General features: G+C 36.7%; 1 protein-coding gene across 1 annotated transcript in view; it reads left to right on the forward strand.

Annotated features, from left to right (window-relative positions):
• The window catches only part of CEP192 (centrosomal protein 192kDa), a gene marked incomplete at its 5' end in the record, with an annotated part of 52925 nt that overhangs the window by 20850 nt on the left and 4749 nt on the right, over window positions 1-27326 (forward strand). Inside the window, 17 exons of the mRNA XM_010082597.1 lie at window positions 374-513; window positions 635-727; window positions 1765-1880; window positions 3192-3368; window positions 5237-5327; window positions 7446-7622; window positions 8147-8407; window positions 8619-8737; window positions 10792-10901; window positions 13812-13953; window positions 16252-16424; window positions 16773-16896; window positions 20083-20188; window positions 21625-21826; window positions 23823-23902; window positions 24836-24931; window positions 26448-26567. Coding sequence (XP_010080899.1) covers window positions 374-513; window positions 635-727; window positions 1765-1880; window positions 3192-3368; window positions 5237-5327; window positions 7446-7622; window positions 8147-8407; window positions 8619-8737; window positions 10792-10901; window positions 13812-13953; window positions 16252-16424; window positions 16773-16896; window positions 20083-20188; window positions 21625-21826; window positions 23823-23902; window positions 24836-24931; window positions 26448-26567 — 2327 coding nt within the window. The remainder of the gene's footprint in view (window positions 1-373; window positions 514-634; window positions 728-1764; window positions 1881-3191; window positions 3369-5236; window positions 5328-7445; window positions 7623-8146; window positions 8408-8618; window positions 8738-10791; window positions 10902-13811; window positions 13954-16251; window positions 16425-16772; window positions 16897-20082; window positions 20189-21624; window positions 21827-23822; window positions 23903-24835; window positions 24932-26447; window positions 26568-27326) is intronic.

Here is a 27326-nt window from a genome sequence, read left to right on the forward strand (position 1 = left end):
CTTTAGAAAACATTGCATTGTTGCAAAATAGATAAGAAATAGGTTTGAAGAAACCTCTGAGTTTTTCTGGGTTCCTAAATAGTACATATATCAGCTAGTTGGGCTACTATGTTAAGATGGCTTTTTTGTTTGCTTTAGGGACAATTTCGGTCACATTTGACAGAAAGGTAAAACTCTCTTAAGAGATCCTGTGAGACTTTAAATAAAAGAAAAAAAGAAAGTGCTTCCAGGGTAATGGGAGAGTTTGTGTTAATATCACCACAACATTAATATGTTAAGATGAGACAGTAGCTGAAGTGAGACATGCATCTGTAGGAATGGCCTTTGCTGCTAGCAGACTTGCTTGCCTTGTTACTCATGGAACTATTTCTAGATTCTTTGGGTCCAGCGGATGAATTCTTGGCGAGAGTTGATGTGGAAGTGGATAGTCCAGGACCTAGCAGTGTGATTAAAAGTATTCCTCTCCGAGCAAGAGCTGGAACAGCAAGGATACATGCTCCAAAGGACTTACAGGTTTGCATGTATTTACAAAGTGTGTTTCAATAATAGTTTGCTTCTTCTAGCCTACTTCTTTTGTAATGTTTAGTTTTATTATATATCTATACATACATACACACTTCTTCACTTTTTCTAGACCATATGTTTGTCCACTAGTGTGGGTTCAACAGCCAAACAGCAGCTGCCATTGAAAAATGCTGGAAACATTGGTGTATATTTGAAAGTTAAGGTAGGTTGGCTTCTCTCTCTTAAAATCATGACTTTTGTGCCATTATTGTTGTATTGAAACTAAAGCTGAGCCTTGGGATCCTAGCTCAACTGTGCGATTTGACAAAAGGTTTACATGTTTTACATAAAGACAATGAAAGATAGCAAGGAGATTAGCTCACATTATTGGAAAAAGCGTATGGGAGTTTTTGTGCTCAGCTTTGGTCATATTTATTTTAAAGAACATACTTTTATGATTTTTAGCAAACATATAACAAATATGTAAAAGTAGTGAATCCTGTGCTGCACAGGACTTGTTAATTAGCTGGTGGAGTAAAGTTCATTTAGAGCAAGGAGGAGTATCATCATTGAGAAACATCTTTATTTTCTAACAAAGCTACATTAGTTTTCAGTAGACATGTTGCCAACTCAGCTATGAAGTGAGTTCTTTTCAGATATGTAATCTCTCTGAGTTTAATTTTGTTGAGAATCCATGGAAAGCGTGTACTGAAAGGTAACTAGACACATTTGAAACTATCATTTCAAAGTCATTAGAAGTCGGTCCCCTTTTACATTAAAAAAAAGAAAATTTGAGGATTATGAGCCCATCATGTCTTGGAGCAGAGGCCATGGAAATAGGATGCATGACTGGTATCACAAATGCCACATCAACGTGGTGATAATAATATAATACTAACTGATACCAGTAATGGTTGGTACCACTGTTGAGACTAGTGATATTACTTCACTAGTGGTGTGCCATTGCCATGTTGTACTCACTGTTAAATTCTTTAAATCTCTTTGTGGCCCCTTCAGTGTTGTGTACACAGTTGATGTCTTAAGATGCCTCTTTTAGAGGTATTTGTACTACAGTCTCCAACTTGGGAAGAGTTTGACTAGTGCAGGGTTATGGGAAAATTCTGAAGATGCCAGCTCTATTTGAATTGTCTGAACTATATGTACAACAGATGCACAACCAAATCATATTGCACGTTGTAGAAATGTTTATTCACTTAAAATAAGTTAACCAAACCCCCTTTTCCCCTTGTCCACCTTCAGACATCAAGTCAGAACAGCTGCTTTGCTGTTGAACCAGAGGATCTTTTCCTTCTTCCTGGAGAAGAACGAGAAGTGACTGTCCTGTTTTTTCCAAAAAATGTAACAACTACAGAAAGGTAATAGAAACTACTTGTATGCTTCCTATTTTAAATGGAACTAGTTTTGACCTTAAGGTCATGAACAAATTGTAAGATTTACCCACAAGGGAAACTTTGACTTCAGTTGTTTTCATGAGAGTTGTCTTTTGTTACAAAGTAGATTTTTTTCTTTTGCTGAATATAGCTTAATGAGTAGCTAATATTTCCCATCATACATCAACACATCTTGAGTCTTGTTTAGTGTAAATAAATGGAGTAATTCCCTGAAGCCCTTTATATGGTACTTATTTCCAAAGTACTGCAAAGCTTTAAAATACTTATCTTCAGTAACCCCTTCAGTTGCTTCCCTTTGCTTTATCTTTACATATGAAAAAACTCAAGCACAGATCAGAATCAAAAGTATTCATTAATTTTGGCTGCCGTAATCCAACAGAAGTTCAAGTGTAAATCACTGATGTACATGAACACTAGTGTACATGTTCCATTTGCAGATCTGTAAGCATTCATATTTTTGCACATTAGCACCTGTCAAATGTCATTCTGTGAAGTAGACTTGATTGGTTCAAGTGACCATTCTGGGGTCATGTAAGAGTTTTCTGGCAATGTCAGGGGTCAGACTCCTTTCTCCAGAGCAACTTTTCTTCTTTCATTACATGTTTTCCCATTTCTGCCTGAAGGAGGCAGTAGTCATCTGCATGGTGCTTATGTCCTAGAGGGGAGAGACAGTATCATGAAAAGCCAGTTGTAGGTGTCCTGGTTCCTGTCTGTGGGCCCAGTGTTCCTTCTCACAGCAGTCCCAGGAAACACAGTCAGGAAAAAATCTTAGGTTTGTGGCTTAGAGTGCTACTGTTGTAACAGGACTCAAAGTTTGATTTTGATGCTCCTGGGTATCTCACACTTGTAAAACTTCATTGAAGTTTCACAGGTGTTTCAAAAGTCATCTCTTTAATGTACATAGAGACAGCTAGACTTTGTTTCTCTCCAAAATTAGTCTGTCAGAATAACCAGAAGTTAGCATGGGCAAAAAATAATTAGCCTAGCTGTAGTCTCTGAAATACTTATCTGAACCATTTCCAGATAGAATACTTCAGAAGATTGCTTGAGGTGCATGTGGCATGCATATTTACTGCCCAAAGGATTTAAATTTTGCTATGCCTAAAGCTGGCCTTTGTCATAAAATAAATGTAAAAAAAAAATGTATTTTCCCTTTAAGAGGGTAGTTTAAAAAAGCCTATGTATAATTATTTTTCAGTTATGTTTTGTTTTCATCAGCTAATCTTGTTCTGTATTTGGATTTAAATTTATTTATTTATTTATTTATTTTTGAAGTACTTTGAAAATCCTTGTGCTGCCATCTGGGCCTCAGTATGAAGTGGTCATAAAAGGTGAGGTGGAGTCTGGGGAAAATAGACCTGTGTCTACAGTTGCTGGCTGTTCAGACATCCCACCCATTCTCTCCAACAAGCAGTTCATTTCGTGGGGAGGAGTAACACTTGGATCATCAGCGTAAGTATAAGTTGGGCAGCCATTCCTATAATGTATGATATTAAGTATTTTATATTGCACTTAGCTGTAAGTAAAACTTCCATATTGTCCCTATTCCCATTAATAACCCACAGATTATAAACTAAGCTGTTTTGTGACTTACGTGAGAGAAGCAGTACTTAAATTTTTTTTTTTTCCAGTGCAAGAAATTTTAAGAAACAAACTGTTATCTTGTTTAAGCTTTTGGTGTTCTTTGGGACTCTAGTTATTGTTAGAATAATACCTGATTGTGTGTGATTAGTGTGTTATGTAAATAGAAAACATTTTCCAAGTAAGTTGATGGAAAAATTCTGTTGGTTCTTTTGAGACCTGTTTCTTGATAGAAATAAGTCTCTATGCTTGTTTTTCTTCACTTTATCCATTAAGGCTAGAGGAGTCCAGTCTGGTAGTGTAATTTGACCATCTGAATAGCACAGGCTGTTAAACTTCCCTGAATTAACTTATTTGGATTTGAATGTGTTCTAATGTTAAAACTTTTAGTGATGGAAAATCCATTGCATCCCTAATCGTGATTACTTATCCTTCAGACTAGTTCTTGTCTGAATTTTTTAGTTCCAAGTTTATAGCTTCAGTTCCAAGATTTAATGCAACTGTTCATAATTGTCTAGATATACTTTGCTTCTTTTTTATGTAAAGGCTGCAAGTTTTACAAATCTCTGGACTTGTAGTAAGTAGTATTTAAGGGACTAATCCACTGTTGGTTTGATACTGAACTTCTTGAGGAATCTAATAATGTTCCTGGTTGTTTTAAAGTGATCTGTGTTTGTAGCCAAGAACCATTTCTGATAGCTATATTCCTGTTTTTCTGTTTTGTTACAATAGGATTTTTCTAACATAGTAGTTTTGGCTGTTTTATGTTTGGGAATTACTTTCTTTACTACAGCTACCTTTTTATTTTCTGTTCCTCCTGAAAAAATTGTTTTGATTGACCATTGGTTTTAGCGACCTGAAATAATTTTAAAAATTTTTGTTCCAAAAGAGTACAAAACAAGTTTCTGCCACTGAAAACTGGTGAGGGGCTTTGCTCTCTCTCTCTTTCCTCCTCTTTGATTCTAACTCCATGATCCTTCCTCTTTCTTTGTGTGGTGTGTGTTTGTTTTTGGTTTTGTTTTAACCAGTTTCAGGGCTTGTCACATCCCTCTGTGGCTGTTGACAGAGGGGCTTTCTCTTCTTGCTGGAGAGGTTTCCTTCCTCTGTTGAGGAAGGATCTGAGTACCAGAAGCCTGGTCAATGTCAGGATATATCAGAGAGGAAAAAAATTTACCTTTTTTGTAAACCTGATGCTGCCAAGTGATAGTAACTGTCTGTGGTACTGTCATGTCCAAAAGTACATGAAAAGGAAAAATTTAGTTTTTTACTACTATTCCAGTGAATCTGGGCCAGACTACTCACAAGATTCTTATTTCTGCATAATTGTGTGGTTCTGGATAATCTAGTTATTACTGTGTCTAAAGGTGGGGTTTTTTTGGTCTCGTGGTGTGTTTTGGTTTTTTTAAGGAATTTTTTGTATTTGCACAACTGCTATTAGCTTTAAGAGTTCAAGCTGTTAAGTACAATACCTGAATTTCAGAAAAGTTGTATTTATGTGTACTTTGGGGTTGCTCTGCTGCATGAGGATTGATGTGTGATGGTGTATAATATTGTAAGGTTTGTAAGTTTGAGAATACAGAAATAACTTTCTAGCTAACGTATTCTGTTGTACCAAGAGACTTTTTTGTTCATGAAATTTACTTTAAAATTGACTATCTCATTTCCACTGGTTCCATGAATAAATACATGCAGTTAATTTACATTTGCTGCAAAACATAACTAAACTTCATATTTTTCAGCCAGCAGAAGTTGACTCTAAGAAATGACTCTCCATCTGTGACCCACCATTTAAGACTGTTGATAAGAGGCCAGGATCAAGACTGCTTTCAGGTAACTGTCATCAAAATTTGTCTTTATAAAAATTATCAGGTTATGTTTATGATAAAAATGTCAATTTGTCTCACTCATTGTGCTTGCTTCGTTGTAGCTGAATTAGATTAGAAAGCAAGTTGTAGATGACCGCAAATTCATTTCATCATAGAAAGCTAATTTCACATTTGCTACATGCAGTAAGCATGTATTAAGAGTTAAGATGGGGAAATCTTTGTATTTTGCTGCCTGCTTTTTCAACAAACTATTGAGGTTTGCCATATGTTCCTGTACTGTATTGATAAGCATTTCAGTTACCCTTCTGGTAGTATGTAGTGATTATGTTCCATCTGCTAACCTGTGTCCCATATGTCTCTGCTTATTAATGGGCATATACTGAAGCTATATGCAATTTCACATGTCACGTAAGGTCATGCCAGCACAGAAAGGTTCAGTCTTATGAATTAAGCCGTGGTTCTGTTGTTCTGGTCAAGGATGGCTCTGAAGTACTCAGCAAAATCTGGCAGTGCTCTGGATCAGGTTGTTGCCGTAGCTCTTTCTGGCATTGCCTGCTTGACTGAAGCTGATGGAGATCAAACTTGTAGTGTGTTATCCTTTTCTGCCTTTGTTCTGTTAGATTGTGGCACCAAGACCTTCCTCATTGTTGTCCTGACTTGACCATCTATGAGCAGAGAGGAGGGAGACATACTTTGGAATGTTGATGGACTTGTGACACTGCCTAGACAGGCATGTGGCACAAGTTATGGCCCCCTGTCCCATATTCCCCCCTCTAGTTTCTTTCTCAAGAATGCTTGATGCTGCTAAGGAAAGTTTTACATTTAATATATCTGAGACACAGCTGCATAATTAAAGATTTCAGAGTTCAGTATGGTGTGTCTGTTCATTCCTCATGAGTGCCTGTTAGGAGACAAGTTGCTGGAGCCAGAGGAGCAAATTACTCTTACTGAAAGGAGTATTAAGATGCTTGTGTCCAGCTATTCTGAAACATTTGAAGGGACTGGTTAAACAGTTCTTGCTTTTAAAAGATGTGATCTCCCAGTGCATCCTAAAGCTCATGATTAGGACTTTCATACGTCAAACTTTTGCTTAGATTTGTTATAGAAAGTACTCTTATTGATAAGCCATCACTTCTGGTCAGAAGAATTGGAGAGTTCTAGGTAGTTCTTAGCTGGTGTCACTGGCCAACCTTTTGGTGCTTTCCTAGGACAGGGTGTTGCTGTGAATCCATCTGTACATAGTTTCTTTCCAGTCATTGATTGAGCTCAAAATAAAGTTCTCAACTTAGAAAACTGTTCATATCTTTTCCTAAAATCCATGTCTTCATGGCTGAATCATGGCTTCTTACAGGTTTCATGTTTCAGCCAACCAGATCTTTTGTCTCTGGATCTTGTGTCTGTAGTTGGCAGTCTTTGCCCTGAAGTGTTCCTTTCTAAATGTCAGTCACTGGCAGGCTGTGTGAGTATTTGCTCTGAGGCTGCCAACATAGATGTGGTAGGGGAGCTTAAGCTACACTGGCAACGTTATGGAGAGCTGAAACTGTAACAGTGCTGCAGCAAATCAGAGCTCAGTTTACAGCTCTTTAAGCTGCTGTGGTAACAACAGAGTCAATACCTGGAGGAGGAAATAGTCAGTGACACTTCTTGCAGGAGGCATTGCCAACCTTGCTCCACAGGACTCAGTGTACCTGAGGTAGGAAAGAAAAACCAGAATTAGCCTTTGGGAATTATCACAACTAGAGTTTTTTTTTCTTATGTAGTCTGCATACATTTATGTCCCCTTTTTTCCTCAGGTGTTCAGATCCGATATCTAAAATCTTCAACTGAGAGGGAATTAATGTAGCGGTGGTTAAGTTCAGCCTTATTGTATTGTAGATTGAAAGCAAAAAAACTCTGTGGTCTAAACTGAGAGGCATCGATATGCTCATTGTGGGAGTGTAAACTGTCTTAACTTGCTCTCTTCTGTTGCATATTAAGCATTGCAACCTTAAAAGTGTGCCATTGTCAACTGAGTTAATCCAGGTTTTGAAGAAGTTAATTCTCGGTTACTAGTGAAGTCAGACTAATTACTATGTATTTTTCCTATTGTGGTCACTGACTTCTGATGTCTTCATTTTTATAGCTACAAAGTATATTTGGTTCAGAAGAACGCTTAACTAGTAACTGGGAACTCAAAATCCGTCCCAAAGAAGATACTAACATATATTTGATGTTTACACCTACTCGAATAACTTGCTTCTTTGCAAAGCTGGAAATCAAACATCTGGGGATTCGATCACAGCCGGGAATTAAGTTTACTGTAAGAGTCCCAACTTAACTTGTAATAATTTTAAACATAACGTTACTCATAATTATTGAAAATCTAGCACTGAATAACCTTTTCTATTGAAAAGCTGGAACTTTTCAAGATATACACTATGCATATCTATATACTTGTTAAAGATTCTGTGGGCATTAAATTTTACAGTTGAACATTAGTTTCAATTTTGCATGTACTTTTCTCTTGTGAAGGAAGAAGAAAGATTTTACATACTATATTAAAAATAGTCTAAGATTTTAGCTCTAGAACTGTCAAAAAATCTGAACTTGGTCTTGTTCTATAGGTAGACCTTTAATTAATTTTCAGTAGAACTTGAAAAAGATTGAATGAACTTAGGCTTTTTTATTACTTGTAAAGTCTTTTCAGTTCACACTTTACGTATTTTCATTTGTCTTTCTGTAACTTTTTATATATAGTTTACCACAGTTGTACAGAAGCTATAGTAAGAAGCTTGCTTTCATTTGAAGTACTGGTTTTTTATGTGTGTTTTTCTTCCCTCCCAGATACCATTATCTGGATATGGAGGAACAAGCAATATAACTTTAGAAAACGTTAAAAAACTGTCAAACAGTTACATGGTAACACTGAATGGAGTATTGCCTGCAAGATTAAGAAAAACTTCCTTCTGCATAAAAAATACAGGTTCTCGGGCTGCCTACGTTAAAGCACTATGCTTTGCAAACCTACGGACAGAAACACTTATGGATCCTCAGATAATGATGGTGTCTCCAGAGAAGTTTGTACTAAGAGAAGGAACACATGAAGTAAGTATAAGACCTGATTCTGAGAAAGTTTTATTAATTTAATTTAAAATAAGTGTGATCAGATAATGTATCTGACTAGTTCTTTATTAAAATCTCACTTGTGTTACATCCTGTTTCACTTGTATTGTGATAATTCGTTGAGTCACGTTCTAAACATTAGTACTAACAATAAGATTTTTTTTCTGAGTATGTTGTCCGTTTATTTTATTAGGTGATTACTATAACATGGAATCCAAAGGAAAAGGAAGAAAACTTGCATAAAACAAGCACATTGGTATCAACAATATGTTTTTTTTGTGGAGATGAAGTTTCTAGGCAGCAGTATCGTAGGTAAGATGTACTTTGCTATTGTAACAGAGACGTTTAATAAAAAGTTAAAACTAGAGGTGTATGCTATCATGAGTATAGTTTTTAACATGCTTCCAAAAATAGCAAGAACAAACCAAGTCAGTGATGATATGGAGACATCTAGTAAGTCTTACATCTGGTATGTTGTTTGGTGGGCGTTTGGTTTGTTTATTTGTGGTTTTGTTTACATACTGTAGCTGCAATCCTAGTTAAGGGTTTTATTTTCTTTTTATATTCTTGAATTTGAGAGTGTTGGGTTTTAGGAAAAAACTTTTGCTTTTTTTATATCAGAAGAGTGTTGTGTTCCTTCTTGGTATCTCTCTTTCCAGTATGTATGTAGCTCTAATTTTTAAAGAAAAGGCTTATAAAACGAGTAGTACTTGAAATTCAGTAGTTTTAAGTTTTGAACAAGATTTGCATCTTGGTTTGCTGAGTTCTGTTGACAAAGACAGTGTTTGAGTAGATGTGTATGTGAGAGGGATAACATCCACATATGCTCCTAACACACTGATGGAATTTGTAGAGTATATCTTACTGAGCTTACATAGAGGCTTTGTTACTCTGCACTTCAGTTTGTGTAACTCAGGTGCACAGAAATGGCACACTCTGCTGTTAATGGCATAAGGGGTGCTTTTGGCTTGTGCTGTGTATTGTGTATAGTGACAATGCAAAATGTTAAGAATAGGTAGAGCACTAAAGTGCTGATGGTCATCATTCAGTGCAAAATTTCAGAATGGCAGTATTTCACTATTACTTTTAAATGTGATTGTCTGAAACTTTATGAAAGTCATTGTATTTATTGTTATTCAAATAAAGAATTAAGCATAGCTGAATATAACTGTATGGCTTTGAATAAAAAGCTGCATTTGTAATCTTCGTGACAAGAAAATTGGCTTTTCTTAGATATCTCAAGGTGCTTGTTACTGAGTTTTGTATGAACTCTTGTCTGAGGCAATGCTCGCTATCATTGAATCCTTCTCAAAGGGCTTAGGTAAAAGCTTTGATCTACTGATCAACAGAAAACACATTGAAAAGCTTGATGGACCTGTATAGGTAGTGTTGGAAATTTCTTTTATTCAGACTCTGGACATTGATATGTGAGTGAAATTATTTGCTGCTGATTTTATTAGTCAGCAGGTATGGTATTTAGTTCTTGAACATGGTGGTCTAGTTGGTTGTTTCTTGATGGGAGCTTCTCTGAAGTCTCCCTTGATAAATTGAAAGAGATGCTTATTTCTTGAAAAGAGTGAGTACTGTAAACCAGTCAAACCCCATTCTGTAATTTTGTACTAGAATGAGAACATGACTTGGGACTTAGGGGCAGGAAGGTGAGATGAGTGGTCTTCCCAGTCTGACAACTTGTGGCTCAAGTTCATTTCTCCAAAAATATACGTAGTCAGCAGCCAGGTAAGTAGCTTAGACCGGAGAGTTAGTAGTGCCGAGTGAGATATTCTTTCCATCTCCACGGCTCTGACCCTATCTGAGCATGAGGTTTCCTCTTACTGACCTGTAGCTTCCCATTTTCCCCAGGACTGTTTATATCCCTGTGCCTCCCAGTCTCTTTGTGGCCTGTTGGCAGTCATGCTCCTTGGCTCCATGTTCCTGCTGTTGACGGGCACATGCTGCCACGCTGCCATTGACTAGTCAATTATTCCCCTCAAAAGGCTTCCACTTGCGACCAAAATAGCCTTCTCACCTGTGGTGATTGAAAAATCATACAGGTGCCTGATGTACTTACCAGAAATCTAGGTAGGTGTAACTGACAGCAGAGAACAGATACCTTGGAAAGACAAGTGTGTGGTAGCCCCTATTTCAGTGGTTCCTTTTACTGTGCAGCAATAGAGCAGGTATTTCTTTAATCATTTTAAGATTATGAGAAGATTTCAGTTTTAAATGAATGAACAGATTTGAGCTTGGTGTAATCAAGAAATTATAAAGTTAAAATTATGCTGGATTCTTACGAAATTATTTTCGAATTGTTGTTTCCAATACTTTATGTAATTTAATTACTCTTTGTTTCTTTATCTCTTTAACAGAGCTATGATATGTAAACCTGAGGTAGAAAAACACATAATTCCAGAAAACAGCTTATTGAGAAACATTGTATTTGATGAAGAGTTTGAAGGGGAGCAGTTTGTAACAGAAGGTGAGCCTATGACTTGTTAAAAGGAAAATGTAATATTTCTTTTTTAGGTGGAAGCCTGTGCTTTTAGGATTGAATCCTAGTTATTTTTCCACTCTTTCTTTTTTGTTAATTTTAGAAGCAAAATTCAGCTTGGATGGAACTTGCTTTCTTTTGTTCAATTACTGTCTATTTAAACAATTTACTGTACTTTTCTCCTAGCAAAATGAAAATCCAGTCTATGAATGTTTTAGCATTAAAAATGTACTTTTTATTTGGAGAGTGCCTTATTAATAATTGAGAATTATTAAGTTTCTCATACACAGATATATCTTATGTTTGAACACCGAGAGGCAGACAACTCTGCTGACATTGAAATATATATTTCCCTTCCCAAATTAAATAGCTTCATATTTTTTGTACTTCTGCTTGTGTTAGCAAGGAATTTATTAAAAAACAATGCAGTAGATTTTAAAGGTGTCCTTAACCCCCTCCCCCTCCACACCAAAAAACCCCCAAACAAACCACCAAACAAACCAACCAAACCAACCCCTCCCCAACTACTCAATCCCATAAGTGTCATCAGCAAGTTTACTGTCAAACCCTATTTCTTGAAGTAGTTCTATTGACATATGGCAAGATTTTACTGTTTTAGGGCTGCTACACCTGAATGAATATTGTAGTCCAATTCTTTCCCTACGAACCCCAGGTGCCGTCCCTGCTCTGCGCAGGCACTCGAAGTGGGCGGAGATATATGCTGCCTTTACTTGGAAAAGTAAAGATTGTTGATTGTTCGCCTTGGTTGAGGTGAAATCCTAGTGAAGATAAGATATTTGGGTTCTAGAGTATGCTCTTAAGTTGTTAAGGCAGTGTTAGAGCCTAGACTTCCTTGATTATCTCTTATTGCCTTATCACTAGAGTTTTGCTAACGGTAGTTTAATTTTTTTTTTTCTGTAGAAAACAAGGCCTACCTCTTGGTCTTAATGTTTTTCTGTCTCTTTTTGAGAGCATGGTTTCCTGAATTTGTGAAATATAGCTTATTATTCCCCATTTGATCGTAATTGCTTTATTTACTCAAACTTGCTTACCTTGGACATAAAAGATCCTTGCTCTCTTATGTACTAGGTCTGTACTCAATACATTTGAGCTGAAGACCGTTGTTATTAAAAAAGCTAGGAGACAGTCTTTTATAACACTGCAAATGCACCTTGAAGGGGTGCTGAAAGAGTTGTACATGTGATGTTCCCAGTAATGGGCCTTCATCCTGATAAGCCAGAGAGGAGAGCAGGATGAGGCCATTGGTGCTGTTTGTGTTTGAGTGCTGGGTGTTTCTGTCTGTGTTGCTCTGTGTGGGCATGTGTGTGGGGGTGCTTATTGGGAACACATGCTCAGCCTTGCTACTGGTTGAACTTGTGGCAACGTCACCTCTGTCAGGCTACCAGATTCAGCTACTCTCTGACACTAATGTCGTTTGCTGCACTAATTGAACATCTCTTACTGATCTAATATATTTCTAGTTGCTAAGGTATGCTTCAATTACTAATTGGACAGAGACAGTGGTTGCTGGTATTTAACGTCTATCGACTTTTTATTCTAAAGCAGTCTGAAACATTTTGTGACTTCTGTACTTGGGTTGTCAACATTAATTTGGTTTGCAATGCATATTAGCATCTTGTTCGCATATGGGTGTAACTAAAAATGAGGGGAGGAATTCTGCTCAGGTATTCTCTGCAAAGTCCTCTTGTGCATTTCTAGGCATGATATGACGTACTTCACTGTATTTTATAGGATGTAAGCCTTTGTATAAAATGGTTTCTGTCATTTGTGACTGTGAAGATGGCACTGTGCTGTGTTTGGGGTCTGACAGTTTTGGGTCTGGAATTGTGTGCACTGCTGTGACCTTGGCATTCAAAGTTATCGTAATGATATCAAGAACTAACCATTTTGATACTTTAAGTTGGTGAAAATAAGATACGCTGTAAGAGTTAAGTATTTTAATGGATTATTTGAAAAATGTGATTTCCTGAACTGAATGGGATTCAGCTGCTGAGGAGAAGAAGAGAAACTTAGAGTAGAAATAATTGTCATCCTAAAGGAAGAACATATTTCCATACTGAATTTTGTTATACATGTGACAGTAAATAAATTATTTCTTCCACAAACCACATTTTGCTAGGTGTCCTTTTGAAAGACTTAGTTTTGTTAACAAGTTTCTGGATGCATGTAAATGCTAACTAAAAACGCTTCTACAACAGATGTTGCTTTGTTTTATCTGTAGCTGAGTTGCAGAAGCTATATACACCTATACATTAATTCTCCCTAGTATCTACTATGTGGCAAATGAAGTAATAGTTGGATCAAATATATCTTGTGTGAGAAGTGTTCTTTATTCTGTCTGTTTAACGTGAAATGGCTGAAAGTAAGGGGGAAAACTTGATTATTAAACATTTTGATGAAACATTGTATTATTTTAAATCATACTCTGATATTCCTGGCCTTCTGGATATTTACAGGTATAATGAATTAAATAAAGATGTGTTAGATTGAATAGACTGAGTAATTGAAAAATAACTTCTCTCAAGCTGAATCTCTGGAAAGCCTTGCGGATGTATTTGTTGTCTTTGTCAGGGTAAAAAAAGTAAAACTTTAATTTGGCATAGAATGAGATTAGTGGATACCATTGGTATAAAGGTGGAAAATACCCATCTCATAATTAAAAAGTTAAAATTAGTGTGTATTTAGATTTATGTATTACATCTCATGTTAATTGTTGATTTATGCCTGATAACTGAAGTTGCAGTGAGTAGTTTTTTGAATGATGTAAACTATCTTAACCAGCAGATTATTAACTAGGTCTGTATCCCAAATCTCTGTGTAATTTCTGAGTATCATAGATTTATTCTTATTAGAATTGCTTGTTACTCTTATTTTTAGTATGTGATATCCCACGCGGGAGAAATGATGTCCATCTTTTCTATGCAAATATGCAGAAGATTATCCTTTCTGTGGTTGGCTATTCCACTTTTGATCAGGATGGGTCACAGCAGTCTCCTGGTCGTCATGTGGTATTAGACAGGTATGTAACTGTAAGGATAACTGTCAAATAGCACCTAACTGAAGTGCATCTCCTTTCATTTAAAATCATGAAGATTTTCATGTCAGTGATGAAAACTGACTTGCTTTACAAATGAAGAGCTGGGTCTGTAATGAGAATGGCTCCAACGAATAACTAGGTGGCTCTTCTCATTTTTTTCTATATAGAGTCTGTTTAAGCTGCTATGATAACTTTTAAACTGTTCCCTCAAATGACATCATTCACTTTATCTGCACCTTCCTATTCTTCATCTGAAGAAAATGTTGGTTTTTTTTTCATAGGCACTTCCAAATTGCATTATTTGTTGTTGTAGTTTAGTAATAGGACTAAACCGCTTTATCCCTTGGAATGAATTTTTGATGTCTGTAATGGAAATAGAGATATATTATGAAGGCTTAGTGGCCATTCCCTTGTCTAGCCCATATGCTAGTCTTTCAATGTGTGCTATACTCGTCAAAAGAAGGATAAGTGCTGAGGCTACCCCCACCCCCGTCACTCCCTTGAATGAAGCGGTCCATGACTGGGAGGATTTCTTTAGAGGACTGGCAGAGACTTGGTCTCTAAAATGGACCTGTCACTTCTATTTAGACAGGTGGTTGTGGTATTTGGGAGCCCTGAAAAAGGAAAGAAACATCTAAGTTGTATACAAATCATACTTACTAAGGTAGCGTAGCATAAAACCAAAGTAAAGTTAACTTTAACACTGTAAGGAATACATTTGCATAGGTTTTTTTCTTGAGACCTCATGTTTTTTCTTCTGAAGATCCTGTTACATAGGTGAAGAAAGGGTCCTACCTATTCCTGTTGTGTTGAGCACCTATATATGCAGATGTTTTATTTGAATTCTTTGTACCTATGGAACTCCAGATTGTACCTATGGAACACTTGACAGATTTATTGACTAGCCAAGGTGTTGGTCAGGCGCGGTGGGATTGTTAGGGTAGAGGTTGGAAACAAATATCTGCAGGTGCAAGCAGGACATTTCTCTTATTTAGAGGTTGTCATTTGTTTTTTTCCACTCGATAGCCTTATCAGTTCTAGATTTGAATTTATTATCTGGCTAAGCATAATGAGCATCTTCATTTTCTGAGTAGACTGTAATTCTTAGAAGAGATCAGAATGTGTTAAACCAATAATCTGACTGTTAGGAAATTCCATGTCATGGAATTATGTGAATCAGTTGGTTTGCTGGTTCCATTGCTATTTTAAGGGATGAATTCTTGCATGTATTAGTTCAGCTATCCTGGACTGAGTCAGGATTTTCAGAAGCATTAAAAGTAGAAATAATAGAAAGGAGAGCTGTATGTTCACACAACATTATATGAAGCAAAAGTTCTCTATTTTTCCTTTAATTGTTGATTTCTGCTTTTATTTCAGTATTTAAAGTCAAACTTGTTGTGAATTAAGCTTTTAACTTAAGAAAATATCCTAAAGTAACAGCTTCCTAGCTTTCGTATGTGATGAGCACTGCATACCATGTATTTTGCAAGCGAAGGTATGAAATGCCAGGCCGTGAAGATCATGAAGGGGTTGGAGCATCTGTCTTGCAAGGAGAGACAGAGCTGGGTTTGTTTAGTCTCAAGCAGATAAGGCTTGAGCAGGTGGGTGCAGGGAATCTTATCAATCTGTGTAAATACCTGAGGGGACAGAAACGAAAAGGAAACCAGAGTCGTCTTAGTAGCAGGACAAGAGGCAATGGACACAAACTGAAATAGAAGAAACTCAATTTAAACATGAGAAAAAAAACCTCTTTTCTGGTGAGGCTGATCAGACACTGGAACAGGTTGCCCAGAGAGGTTGTAAAGTTTCCATCTGTGGAGAAAATCAAAACCTGGCTGGACAATGCCCTGAGCAACCTGTTGTAGCTGACCCTGCTTTGAGCTGGCGTGTTGGACTAGGTGATCTCCAGAGGTCCCTCCTGACCTCCAGTATTCTGTGACTTGTGAAGCATGTTTTGCATAGCCTTACTTCTCTCATTCATACCTGCTTAATCTGAGTAAAATATGTATAGAGAAAGCACTTTATTATCACCTGGAGATAATTTATTTTAGTATCTTCCATTCTAAATGTACCTTCTGCTTCTAATCATTGTGCGAAAAAATTGTGTCATGATATAGCTCCTGAATTAATTTTTTCTTAATAATGCAGAATTGAATTGAAAGTGCATGTAAAGAACACTGTATTTCAGTACCAAATGTTGAGAAATACTAAGAGTAAGCTATTATATTTACTAATAAGTTATTTTTATTACTACTTTGCTTAATGCAATTTTTTTTTCAGATTAGAGGACTTATTCAGACATATCAATGCAATTTTGGATGTTCTTCCTGTTAAAGGACCTCAGGGTCCTCCATTACCTGTAAAAACTGATGATCTGCTTCAGAATAAATCAGTCGCTCAACAGACTTGGGCTGTTAAACCTGAGTACTTGACTTTGATATCACCTTCTATTAGTAAGTATTTTTTCTTTTGAGGTGAAGAAGATAACCATTCTCATATTAAAATAACTGTACTGAATACTATGTTTGTAATTATTTTGTGTTTGTAAATGTGGCTTGGCTAATAACCATGCTGCAGTAGCATTATGTCTAAACAATAAACTTGATTTGAACAAAGTTTTGGAAAGGTAGTGTTGTCTGTGTCTGTACACATATAAGCACTGCATACCATAAAGATTTTTAAAACATTGTGAAGGTAAAAATAGGGCAGAAAATGCTTTATCTTAATTGGTGCATGTCTGAATCTGGTGTATTTCTATGGAGTTTTGTACATGTTAGCTTTATAGCTTTTTTTTATTACAGGTGGAACAGCAGATACTGGACATGTACAAATTATCAACAATTCTAATAGGACACTGACATTTGAGCTTTCATGGCCAGCTCACTGCCTTACTATAACCCCACAACATGGAGTTATTGAACCAGAGTAAGTTTATTTTCATAGGTTTCCTTGGTGTGAAAGTGTGTTGAGGCTTTTGAGGAATTTATTTTTGGTTAGTTTAGTGTTTTAGGTAATTTAGGATTTTTAGATTTAGTTAGCTCTTAGGAATTTCTTTTAGTTTGTTTAGACTTTACCCTGGAACTAGCTATCTTAGTTCCAGGCTATAGTTATTTTGTCAGATAACATTCAAATGTAGCTTTTATATTTTAGGACCTTATTCTTTTATACTTCTGTATGGGGGAAGTGTTCTTATGCCACCTACAAAGTTACCTGGAGGCCGAGAGTTTTCTGTACCTGGAAATACTATTATTCTTGCTTGATTTTCCAGGAAATGAGTAATCAACAAAGCTGAAGTTTTAAAAATCTCTTTTCACAACAGTTTTTGTTCGAAAATGACCTGTGCATTTTTTTTTTTTAAAAAAAGGATTTTCCTCTGACACCCCAACAAACAAACAAACAAAACCAAAAATGCCAGTTCTTATAGAATGCTTCTCTTCTGGGGACTCAGTGTTTTCTTTTGCACATCTGTTGATATTCATCAGAACTTGATTGCGAGGTTTTTTTGTATCCTGACAAAACTGTTTTTTGCCATTCAATCTTGGCTTCCCAATACCTGTGAGTATGAAAAGAATGGCAAACCAATGTCAGGTCATCTGTGTCATAACTAGCAGTATTTGGGAACAGTAGTCATAACGTTACTGCATGTGCATCAGACTTCTCATGGATCTCAGCATAATCTTTCACAGTAAAATGTTTGAAAGTTCTGAGGACTTCTCACTTCTGACTTTGTTTTTTTAAGGTGAGTTCAGAAAGGCTTTTAAGACCCTGTTACTAAACTATTCTTCAAAAAAAAAAAAATCTCATAATCCACAAAAAATAGGTTTTGCTTTCTGACTTGTATTTAGGTAGTTGGTTTAGCTTTGCAGATGTTTGCTCAAAGCAGATACTTTCTTTTCAGTCCTGCATCACTGTGCAAGATGTGTTACATTTAAACAATTCTGTATTCATGTAGATGTAAATTCTTGGAGGTATTGCTGGACAACTTTCATCACTAGTGAAAAAAAACATAAAGAGGATTCACTGGAAGGGATAGGATATCTGCCACTCCTTGCAAATTCAATCAGTGCCGAGAATAACAGTTTCAAGAAGAGATAACAATGAACAACTTTCCAGTAGCTCGGAAAGTAAGGACACCTTGAGTGTCTCGTACCGTAGGCTCTGGACTGTCTGTGGAATGATTTCTTAAAAAGAGGGAATTGAAGGCCTTCTACAAGCAATTTTCTTGCACTGCATTATTTTAAAATGTATTCCCTTCACTGGAAAAGAATAGCAGCAATCTCACATGTTGGGTCCAAGTAAGTAGTATGGATCAAGAACAGAGGCCTGCAAGTAGGGAGTAGACCCCTGGGAACAGCTGACTTAGGCACAGCAAGCTGCGCTTGCCTGGTTTTCTGCTTTTCATTACCATCTTTGTGCAGTGCCAAGAGCAGTCACCCCGTCAGGACAGGAGCTAGTCAGAATCTTTTGTAGTATGCGTTGTGATGTCTGGGACTGACAGAATTCTTGAACTGACTTAGGCCAGAAAAGGAGAAGGTCTGATTTCTCAGTGGTGGTAAAAGAAGGTCCTAAGATCAAGGACTGAGTGCCTTGCTAGAGCAAGCAGACCACCCTGTTTCACCTTGATGTAACCACTCTGTGTTCCTTGGAATGAGCTAAAGGCAACCTCTAACCTGCCTGAATGCGGAATTACGAAGTCCTGAGTCCCTACTGAATTTGGTAGCATTTCAAGATATTTTCTCATGGAGGAGAACTGAAACTAGCTTCTGGCATGTTTCTGTGCCTTGGTGTTGGGAGTATTGGTAAGTGTTGTGAAAGGAATTGCACTTTTGGAGCAGGGGCTGTTGGAATCTCTAAAGGCTGCAAGAGGTGCTTTTGGCAAGTGTTTCTTCCTTAGGCTCTGCTCCTTTCCGTGGCAGTGAAAGTCCTGAGAGGTAGTGTCTTTAGGTTGAATATGACTCTCCTGAGAGACATGTGGTTTGTGACACCATGCAAGTTGGATTTGCATGAGAAGTTCTTGCTGTGCTGATAAACAGGAGCAAAGACAGTGGAATGGTTTGTGATAACAGATAGCGTGTGTACTTAGTAAATGATATTCTTACATATGCAGCTTATGTACATGAGAGAGGGAGCCGTGAGTGAGAAGATTCTGAAAACTGCTGAGATTAAAAAAATCCCACAGTTCTTTAAGGAAATATCAGTATCCTGATTTAATGTTTTAAGGCCATTAACATCTGTTAGTTGAAGTTTGTAGAGATGGTCATATTGTGGACATCGGTTAAGGAACTGACTTTCCTGTGGGGACAGATGTTCCTAAACAAAAATTTTCAAATGCAAAGTGCTGCGTTAATGACGTCTTAAGCTAATTCTTCAGGTGCAGCTTGAGTGCTCTTCCTAACATACAACCAATGATATTTACTGCAGCAATTTTATACTAATTTTTTAAATATTTCATTGCTTAGTTTCTCCCTTCCTTTATTTAAATGTCTCTAGTATAGAAGATGGAACATTGTAAATCAGAATTTATGTTCTCACTGATCAAATTACTGTGTGATGCCATAACTGCTTCAAGTGAGTTTAGACTCTTCAGTGTCCCCTACTCTAAATAAATACAAAAAGCTTTGATTATGTTGAAGGGCTTTTCTTTTTTCTAAGATCAGTTCTGCATGGGAGGAAGGAAAGCAAGCTGCTTCTCTAAAACTAGAACTAGTTTAAAAGATTCTTCAAATGCAATTTGTGCAGTATATTTTGTTTGAACAGTAAAATTCCCTTGTTCACTAGTATTGAAGCTTACTTTTCTGAAACATGTAGTTATATGTCTGCTTTACGTGACCTGACTGGTTGTATATGTTAACAGTAGATAAAATTTACTCTTTCCGTACGACCCCTTAAACAACCGTCAATGACAAGTTTGTAAAGTCTGGGTTAAGTTTCTGACTACTGAAACTCGATAATATACTGGATATCTGAATACCTGAAATTTAATTCTCTCTGGATCACCTTCACTTGCTATCTTAAAAGGGCATCCTTTTTGTGGGGGGAGCTAGTGAGGTCTCTTGTAGATACTCATTCTAGTATGAGGATCATGCTAATGTTTTCTTTTTCTTTTATTAGGAGCAGTACACTAATTCTGGTAAGCCCTAATCCATCACTTGCCACAAAGCCTTCGTTAATTCCTTGGAGTGGCCTAATCTATGTTCTTTGTGATAATGGGCAAAAGGTATGTGGCTTATTTCAGAGCTGAGATTGCGGTTGTTTATTTTAATTTACTGGATAAGGTCTAGTAACATTGTTAAAATTTTTAGGTCTGAGACAGCAGTTTAGTCAACTTCCATTATTCTCTCGAATTTGTGAAGTTTTCTTTTAAGAAAAAAAATTGAAAAGAATAAATGTAGTTAAGATGCTGCTTTGCAAACTGAGATTCTTAGTTCATTCACCTCTGAAGAAATACTATGATATTAACACTTAGACTAGATTGCCAACAAAATTGCATCTATATACCCACCACTGCCTTATGCATCATTTTCTAGAAAAGCTAAATATGTTTATGTATGCGTGCATATATAAAAATAGTCTAAATAATATTTTAAAATAGAATAAGTGAAAGCAGGTTATTGGATAAGTCACCATACCTCCTTTTGAGCTCCCTTAACGTAAACTTAAGCTTCTGGCCAACAAGTCTGTGATAAAGAATGTTTAGAACAGGTTCTTGCTCTTCATCCTTTTTAATTCAAGACTTTTCCCTCATTAAATTAGGGCATATAAATAAAATTTATGAAGCCAACAGTTTCTTCTTTCATCAATGTTGAGAGCAGAAAGACTCTTCGGTAATCTCCTGCAAAGAAATAAACACCTGGTTTTTTTTATTTTTACAGACAGTATGTATTTTGGGTTACTCGTAACAATGCATGGAGAGAGAAAGAATAAAACAGCATATCTACCTACTTTCCTTCTTGATGGAGGAAGGTGAGGTATGATACATAATTGGAAAGTAATGATAAAGAATTGGAAAGCTAAACAAACAGGGAATTTGTTGAAAAGAGCGAGTTGGGAAGGAGATGAAGACTTTGCACATATTTAACTATGTTAGGCTTTACAATATGAGAAGAGGATTTAAGAGAAAAAACCTACTAGGACAAAAGTAGAGAATGTAGCAAAAACAATCAAATTGTAAGAGATCTGGTAGTTGATAATGCTTTTGCCATTTCTTTGCTTCCTATCCAATTAAGCAAAAAGTATGCTGTGATTTTTACTAGCGTTAAAGTTTTTGAAAGTGCTGATCGTATATTAGGAGGAGTGAACACAAAGCTCATTCTGTGTGAGGCAGCCCTGTTCCTGTTCTCTGCGAGTAGAGAATATTGTAGGAGTTGTCAATTAAATTTAACTAAATTACTATTCCTGTTTAATTAAAACAACTAGATAGCAATTTTTCAGTAAATTTTCCTGTTCTAGATTAAACTTGTCCTAAAATCTTTAACCTTTGTGAACGGAAGTTAGAGAAGACCTGGTGATTTAACATAGGAGACTTTCTTGTTGGCATGTAAAGCTGAACATGTGAACTCTTGCAGCTCAAGGAAATGGAGCTAAATAGTTTTGCTTGTTAATATATCAGTGTTCACTATCTAAATCTTTATTTTTCTCCAAATTGTGCAAAAGTTTGTTCAGGTCCAGATTGAAGAGGCAGTCATGCAGAGTGTGTCTGGATCAGACTTTCCATCTAGAAGACGTGATATGTTTACTCAGTGTGAAAGTCCTGCTGTTCATGTGGCAAAACCAATCTCGGGTCTCCCTCTAACAAGAATGGAAATAAAGAACAGAACCATTGTTTTTCCTAAAACAAGACCTGGCCAAAGCTCAGGTAATATTGCTTACTTCATAAATGCCACATCTGTCGTACCTTGTGTTCAGAGTTTTTGTTTACTGTATTGCATGTTTGTGAACTTGAGTGCCTTGACTTTGTTTTTGTTCTTTTAGTCTGATAAGTGTGATTGACCAGTTCCCCTCTTCTGACTTCAGTTTGAAATGTTACTCCTTGTGATGGGACCCTTTTCGGAAGTTCTTTTTTTTCCCTTTTTTTCTCCTCCTTATGCAGCGTAGCCGCACTTTTCCCCACAGATAGGTTTGCATGCAGACAGCTAAGTTGCTGATTTTTTTGGGGAACCATGATGAATGCAACCATACTGTCCCTGAGCAAAGAGGGCACTATGAGGTTACTGTGTTTGATTGAAGCTACTTTGAGTCAATGCACTTTTGCAATAGATCCGTTCTCTTCATCTGTGTGTATGTCCCTAAGATGTGAGACAAATCTATCTGTATGTAGCAGAGAAATAAATGTTCTTCCTTAAGACGATAGGAATGTCATCTATGAGTCTGACTGTTCTTGTCTTATACTTAATGATTGAGGAGGACACTGTTGATAATGGAGTCTCAAATCCTCAGTCCATCATTTTAATTCCAGTAGTGCTTAAAGTTCTAATTCTCCAAGTTACTGTATGAAACTGTCATTCTGGTATCTGGATACCAGATTTTTTTGGTAGTGCTTAGTTTTTTTTGCTAGGTCATGAAGATTTTTTTTTTAAATGATTCACTGACTCTACATTTTTATTTAACAGACTTTAGAACCTTCAGGGCTTAATTTATCAATTATATCTGGGGTTTTTTTTGCTACACTTATGAAAGAGGAGTATAATATGATATTCCCTTCCTTTCCTATTTTTGTAAATGTCCCATATAATATATGTGCAGCTAAACTTGCTGAAGTGCTACTGTAGACTGAGATGATTTTACAGATGTCCTATTGATTCTTGACAAAAGGGGCTTTTCAAGGTGTGAAATATGCTTATTGGTACTGTAAAATTTGGGATTTTCTGATAGTGAGTTGTTCTCCCTTCTGCAACTCAAGCATAAGATTTTCCTGATACATATTTTTATATATATGTATATATATACACACACACATTATACATATCCGTAGTAGGATGAATCATAGAATGGCCTGGGTTGAAAAGGACCATAGTGATCATCTAGTTTCAACCCCCCCACCATATGCAGGGCCGCCAACCACTAGACCAAGGCTGCCCAGAGCCACATCCAGCCTGGCCTTGAATGCCTCCAGGGATGGGGCTTCCATGACCTCCCTGGGCAGAGGTGAGAACAGATTTCATTTGATGAAACTTCGTTTGATTGGTCCCAAACTAGAATGCTGTCAGTTTTTTTTTCCTTGAACAGTCAAGTAATATATTGGGAGGGAGTTGGGTATCTTGTGGGGGTTTTTTTTGGTATTTTTTTATATACTGGTATGTGAAGCTCCTTGAACAGTCAAATAATATATTGGGAGGGAGTCGTTGGGTATCTTGTGGGGTTTTTTTTTTTGTATTTTTTTATATACTGGTATGTGAAGCTATCTGCCAAAAATCTGAATGCAATCAACTGAGACTGTTGGAGATAACTTAGATCTCTGCTATTTGTCATGTTCTGGATTTATAAGAAGCTAACTTCCCACTGCCAGCAACATGTTCACGTAATGTTCTTTGATATGCTTCTGGTTCTTTTAGAGGGTTATCTATTATTGTTTAGCATTATTGAAGGTGAGGTTTAGGTTTCACATTGTTTCTTGTAAGCATCTTCAATATGATTCTTCACTAGAAGACTTTACTTCCAAATTTCTTTTGTATAAGCTTTCAGGAGTTTTATGACAGCATGCTTTGTTTGAGTCTGCTCTTGGCGTCATGAGAACTGTTTCCACTAAACTTCTGTGTGTCTTGAAACAGTTTCTGTTTAAAAACTTTCCACTATAGATACTTGAAGACTTGGACAAAGACAGTTAATATATTAGCCTGCTATTTCTCTTCTAGAGAGTTACCTGGAAATGGAGAATAAGGGGGATGAAAATGTGAAGTGGCATTTGTCATCTTTTGCACCACCCTATGTTAAAGTGAGTGAATTTTTGCATTGGTAGTTTTATGCAAATCTCTTCTTTTTTTTTCCTTCTCTCTTCCTGCTGCTCTCTCTTTCTCCTTTCATCCTCCCGAAAAGAATATATATTTGAGCATGAACTCAGTGACAAAGTTTCTTTTTGCTTCTGTCCATATCAGGGAAACATTTTACTCCCTTTTTCATCTCTGATGTGCCCTCTGACTGTGAATCAGTGCTCTGTGGGACAATTTATGGTTCACTTATTGGCTTATAGAGTTTGCTTGTGCTCATCCAGTATCATCATCCAGACTCCATTAAGGAGTCAAGCATATGTAAAAGAATTGTGTCCCTTTTGGCTCCAGCATGCTTGACTTCCCTTGTTTTGAAACTTGTGCTGCTGGAATTATACTGGACATGGCCAGCGTGCTAGACTTGCCTTGTTTTGAGACTTGTGCTGCTGGAATTATACTGGACATGGTATCTCTGTAGGTAATTTAAGTCAAAGATATTTGAATTACGCTGCTGTCACCTGTGCAATTACTGTAGCTGTACCATTGATATTTATAAATGCTTCCCTATTTTTTTAGTAGTCTGAAATGCTGTGTTGATCACTTTGGTTTTAGCTAGAATTGTCATCAGTTGTTGTGAAATGAATAATGTTCATGTAGCACTCTTAGCTGTAGCCCAGAAGACTGAGTATGCTGTGTTCCAGACAGTGCATCACCTCTAAACTGGAAGTCAGTAGTTATGGTGACTGCGCAAACGTTGTAGTAGTTTTGGTCTTTATTCATTCAATATTCAATATTATTTGTTCACTTGAAAGCAGCTTGATTTCGGTACATTTTCATTAGTCCTTTGCAGGAGTGATGTGTGTGGGTTGTATTGTGTGTTGAATGGTGTGGTTTTTCTTTTTCTTTTCCCTTCTGAATCTGACTCATAACTTTATTTGCAGGATGTGGATGGAAGTGGTTGTGTTTATAGAGTTACTTACTCCGCTTTCAGATGTTCCTGTGTTTCTGGTACTCTTGAAGCTCACGGAGAAGAGAAGGTAAACTGACATTTATAAATATTTCAAGCATATTAGTGTATCTCAGTTGTAAAATCGGATCTTGTATGAGAAATTCTCTGAAATAACAGTTGAGGTTTTGAAGCTGGTCCTACTTTATCTGATAATGATAAAATGTTGGCCTTCCAAAATTGGGTTCTGGGCTGCAGAAGTATCTACTTACTGCAGCTGTTACAATGTCAGCTGAGTTTGACTTTGACATGGTGGTAGTTTCGTGTTTTGTTTTGTTGTTGTTTTCTTTAAAGATAAATCATTCTAGAACAGAAATTAAAAAAAAAATTGTAAAAATCCACAAGAAAATTGCAAATAATACTGGGTTCTTATGAAACTGGTGTGAGAACTGGTTTCCCTTCTTTAGAAAGCAGTCTTGTCATACTTGTTCAAGAACAGTTGTCTGTTCTTAAAGTTGATTTCATTTGGCTTACAATTTTATCTCCTGGCCAGTAGAGGGTTTCATAACCGTAATTATAGGCACATCCAAGGACATACGGGATGATTTTCTATGGGGCTTTTGTCCCTCACCTTCTGCCCCAATGCTACTTCAATTCTGTCTGTTCATCTTCATGAACACCTATCTTTTAATCATTATGGATGATTATGACATTCATTAACTACATTGTTTCTATGATGATGCAATTTGTAATCTATTTACAAGAACTAAAAAACTTATTCCTGTCCATTTTCATAGTTATTTCATAATATTGCAAACCATTATTTGAATTTAAGCAATTGTCTTAGCCTTAGCAATCCTAGTTCAGGCCTAATTGAATAATGTTTACATTATTGATATGTCAGGCTGTTGGCTGGAGCTGATAAGGTACAGTACTATCATGATTTGCTGGTTTTTTGCAGTGGGTATGATATTTGGCTAATTAGATATTGTTGTAGTGATCTATTCTAATCTGCTGCTCCTGTCCTCTTTCTTTCCCCAACCTCAACTTTGAAAACAATGCAAGTTTAGTCTTGCATTGACGTGTTACAGCACTATACAGAGACAAGCCCTTGTTACACAGGTGACCTTTAAGGATGATCAAATGCATAGCCTGCAAGCTGGTTTAAATTTCAGGCCTTCTAGTAATTGTAGCACAGTGTGCTTACAGACTTTGAGCTGGAGGAGTACACTTGTTCACAGCTTAGCTGACAGATGAAGGTATTGCTGTCTTTCAGCTGGGTGCGTTTCCCCTCCTGGTCCTCTTCTTTCTCATTTTACTGATAGGAATAATTGTGCAAGCACTTGCTGACTTTGCTGAAAGCAGATTATCTGAACTCAAATTTTGTTCAAGATTGCTTGTACAACCTATTTCATCAGAACTTTTTCTCTTATGGGCAAAGGAGGATGAGCTGTACTGTTTTCTGCAAGATCACCTGTGTGTGGAATGTATGTTCTGTAGTGTGTAAATTTTGTGCTGGCTTAACTGTAACTTTGTGTAAGTAAAATTGTGAAGATATATAGATTATTTTAATAAGCTTCTGCAAAATTTTTCTCTTCTTTTGGTAGGTTGCTCTAATCTTTTTACCTAGAGATAAAGGGGATTACTCCCAGTTCTGGGACCTTGAGTGTCACCCAGTTGAAAAACCTAGTTGGAAACACAAATTAAGATTTCAGCTTTCTGGAGCAGTAAGTATATAAGTGCTATACATTCTGTCTTGAGCACAAGGTTTTGATAACATCTTAATTTCGCTATGCAGTACTCTTTCTCATATGCACTGGCATATTATGAAAAAAAGCCTGCTGATATTTTTGTTGGACTAAACTGTACTTTTTTTTTTTGTATGTTACAAAGATACCTTTTTCCGTCTTGCTTATGTGATAATGCATTATCTTTTGCCAGTTAAGACACAATTTTATTTTGCTCAGAAAAAGTAGAGACAAGCTTGTCTTCTGTTGGAATTGTTTCTGTAGATGGAGATTGGTTTGTATCAGACACTAAGTGGATTGGCTTTATTTTTGTAAATAAATAGCAAAGTAACTGACCTTTGCTATAATGGAACTTAATGCAATATTGGAATTCTCAAATATCCATATTGGAGATATGGTTGCATCTCTGATAGAATCTGTTTGAGTATTTTATCATAGTAACAACAGGGTTGAGGGTCATTTTTGTGATTTGTACATGGGAACGATTGGATTTGAGCTCTTTTGCTCCCCTGTAGTTAGTTCTTCAGCTCTTAACTTCATGCTGAGGCTTGGAAAGAGGGGCTTGGGAGCTAGAACTGCTTTTCTGTGCTCTCTCCTTACCTTGCTTTTAATCCCTACCTCACCATCCATATAAGAGAAGTCTACACAGAACAGAGAATCTATTACTATTAGGAAAAATTACTTCTAATGATTAGTTAAATGAGCTGAATGTGAAGAGCTTGGTATGTTCAGTATTGC

Source organism: Pterocles gutturalis, unplaced genomic scaffold (assembly GCF_000699245.1).
Source record: "Pterocles gutturalis isolate BGI_N339 unplaced genomic scaffold, ASM69924v1 scaffold26051, whole genome shotgun sequence".
In the NCBI taxonomy this organism is placed as follows: Eukaryota; Metazoa; Chordata; class Aves; order Pterocliformes; family Pteroclidae; genus Pterocles; species Pterocles gutturalis.